This window comes from Myotis brandtii, unplaced genomic scaffold (genome assembly GCF_000412655.1).
Source record: "Myotis brandtii unplaced genomic scaffold, ASM41265v1 scaffold656, whole genome shotgun sequence".
Taxonomy (NCBI): Eukaryota; Metazoa; Chordata; class Mammalia; order Chiroptera; family Vespertilionidae; genus Myotis; species Myotis brandtii.
In genome coordinates, this window is record NW_005370548.1 from 997,118 (window position 1) to 999,736 (window position 2,619).

At 59.7% G+C, this 2,619-nt stretch overlaps 1 protein-coding gene across 1 annotated transcript in view; it reads left to right on the plus strand.

Moving 5' to 3' along the window:
* The first annotated feature begins 1,219 nt into the window (after positions 1 to 1,219).
* CPXM2 (carboxypeptidase X (M14 family), member 2) overlaps positions 1,220 to 2,619 on the plus strand; it is a 39,585-nt gene continuing 38,185 nt past the window's right edge. The window contains 1 exon segment of the mRNA XM_014528849.1: positions 1,220 to 1,266. Coding sequence (XP_014384335.1) covers positions 1,254 to 1,266 — 13 coding nt within the window. The 5' untranslated portion in view covers positions 1,220 to 1,253.

Consider the following 2,619-nt stretch of genomic DNA (forward strand, 5'->3'; position numbering starts at 1 on the left):
TTGGTTGGTTGGTTGATTGGCTGGTTGGTTGATTTTGGTGTAGCCCTCGTGAAAGGCTTAGAAAATTGCAGTGGTATCTCCATCTCCACCCCAGACCATCCAGGTAACTGAGTAACAGAAGCAAGTACCTCCTCCTCCAACCACGCCTCCTTTCAGGATTCACCTGATCCCCAGGGAGACCTGTTTCCCAGGGAGCTTCGTCTCAGAACTGGGTGAGGACACAGGCTGTTCCCTCCCGTCCTGGCCCTTTTGCTAACACCCTCTGGAGCTCGAGTTCGCAGCCACCATCGTTTAGGATTTTCACCGTCACCCTCCCGGCTCTCACGCGTGAGGTTCTCTGCAGACGTGCATCGGGGCAGGGCTCTAGGAAGCTGTCATCGTTGTCTGTCTGATGCCCGAGGCAGCATCTCTGGGACGCTCCTGAGAACCCCTTTGCCTGGAACCCACACAGGAGGGAGGCCTGTTTCCATACTCTCAGAACTGGGTGAGGACACAGGCTGTTCCCTCCCATCCTGGCCCTTTTGCTAACACCCCCTGGAGCTCGAGTTCGCAACCACCATCGTTTAGGATTTTCACCGTCACCCTCCCGGCTCTCACGCGTGAGGTTCTCTGCAGACGTGCATGGGGGCAGGGCTCTAGGAAGCTGTCATCGTTGTCTGTCTGATGCCCGAGGCAGCATCTCTGGGACGCTCCTGAGAACCCCTTTGCCTGGGGAAGGCCTCCCTCCTGTGTGGGTTCCAGGAGCCGAGGGCCTGGGCTGAGCCCTTCGCCGGGGGGAGTGCGGACGCTGCTGGGCTGGAATTTCCTGGGGAAATGCAAAAATGCAGCGAAGGATTTTTCGGTTCCTGGGTTTGCTACTGTAGCTCCTTGAATAGCGAGGGGAAAGGCCTTTCTTATGAGCCCAGAGCGGTCTATTCATCACCACAGACCAGAATAGACACGGCCGGGCTGGCAGCTCCATTTGCTACTTTTAAGGAATTCAACTTTGTCACGCAGCCCAGATGGGGATGTTGATTTAATCTGGCTCCTTCTCTTTCCACTTCGCTCTCCTCTTTCATCTGGACGGACCATGTGTTGCCTTTCTTGCTGGGAAGGACCTGGAGTGGAGTCAGACTCCAGCTCTGCCCGGCTCTGTGGGTGCCCTGGGGGTCTCCCCTCCGAGCCTCAGTGTCCCCACCTGTGACGTTATGTTCACGGTCAGCCCCCGCCCTCAGGGGCACCTGCCAAGACGGGACGCTGTCATCGGTGCGAAAATGCCTCATGATTGTGAGTCACACTCCACATGCCGGGCCGTTGGTTTTTCAGCAACTGGAATGGTGCTCTGTGATGGGAGGGGCTCCATCATCATATTAATGATGAGCAGACGGAAGCTGTCTTTTTTTAAAAAATATATTCTATTGATTTTTTTACAGAGAGGAAGGAGAGGGATAGAGAGTTAGAAACATCGACGAGAGAGAAACATCGATCAGCTGCCTCCTGCACACCCCCCACTGGGGATGTGCCTGCAACCAAGGTACATGCCCCTGACCGGAATCGAACCTGGGACCCTTCAGTCCGCAGTCCGAAGTCCGACGCTCTATCCACTGAGCCAAACCGGTTAGGGCCAGAAGCTGTCTTTTAAAATATATTTTTATTGATGTCAGAGAGGAAGGGAGAGGGGGAGAGAGAGAGAGAGGATCATTGATCGGCTGCCTCCTGCCCCACATTGGGGATCGAGCCCACAACCCAGGCATGTGTCCTGACCGGGAATCCAACCGTGACCTCCTGGTTCATAGGTCGACGCTCCGCCCCTGAGCCCCCGGAAGGTGCCTTGCTCAGTGGTGACCGAGGCAGGACTGCCCGGAGCCCTGGGTGTGGGTTACGCGTTGCTGTTTCCTCCCTGTAACTGCCATCCAGTGACGGGGGCGCGGGGGGGGGGGTGTCCCGTGCGCCCTGTTTCCTGCCGAGGGGCGGGCCCTGGAGAGGTGAAGGGGTCACTGAGGACTCAATTGCTCAGCGCGGTGGCAGCACCTGGAGCTTCGAGAGGATGGCTGGGCCCTGCCTGTTGTCCCCACACGTGGGTCCGGGGCTCAGGCGCTCAGGGCGGTAGCACATGTGCCCACATCGGCACCTTCCTCGATCCCCGGAGCCAAGCAGCACGTTCGGTCCAGGATGGGGACCCGGCGTGTGGGAGGCGAGGCTGAGGCTGTGGCAGGGACTGAGCTCTGGACCCCCCTCCCACGGCCCCTGGAGGCGCTGCAGAGAGAAGGAGGCGGGGAACGCCCCCATCCTTCCCCAGAACCCACTGTCCCCTCCCCGTGCCCAGCCCGGGCCTGAGCGGGGCCGCCTCGTGCCCACAGAGGTCTTGTCCAGCCGTGCCCAGCCCGGGCCTTGGAGGGTGAGGGAGGGAGTGGCCCTCCCGTGGGGAATGCGAGCTCTGGGCCCAGAAGGCCCCGTTCCAGCTCCATGTGATCAGATGGACACGGTGTCAGCCTCTGGGGCCCGGGAGGGTCCAAGGTGCCGGCGGAGAAGGTGCCGCTGCGTGTGCCTTGGATGAGCTGGTTCATTTCCCGGGTGTTCACCCAGCACCTTCCTCTGCGTTAACAGGGAGCCCCTCAGAGTCTGGCATCCCTGGGGACG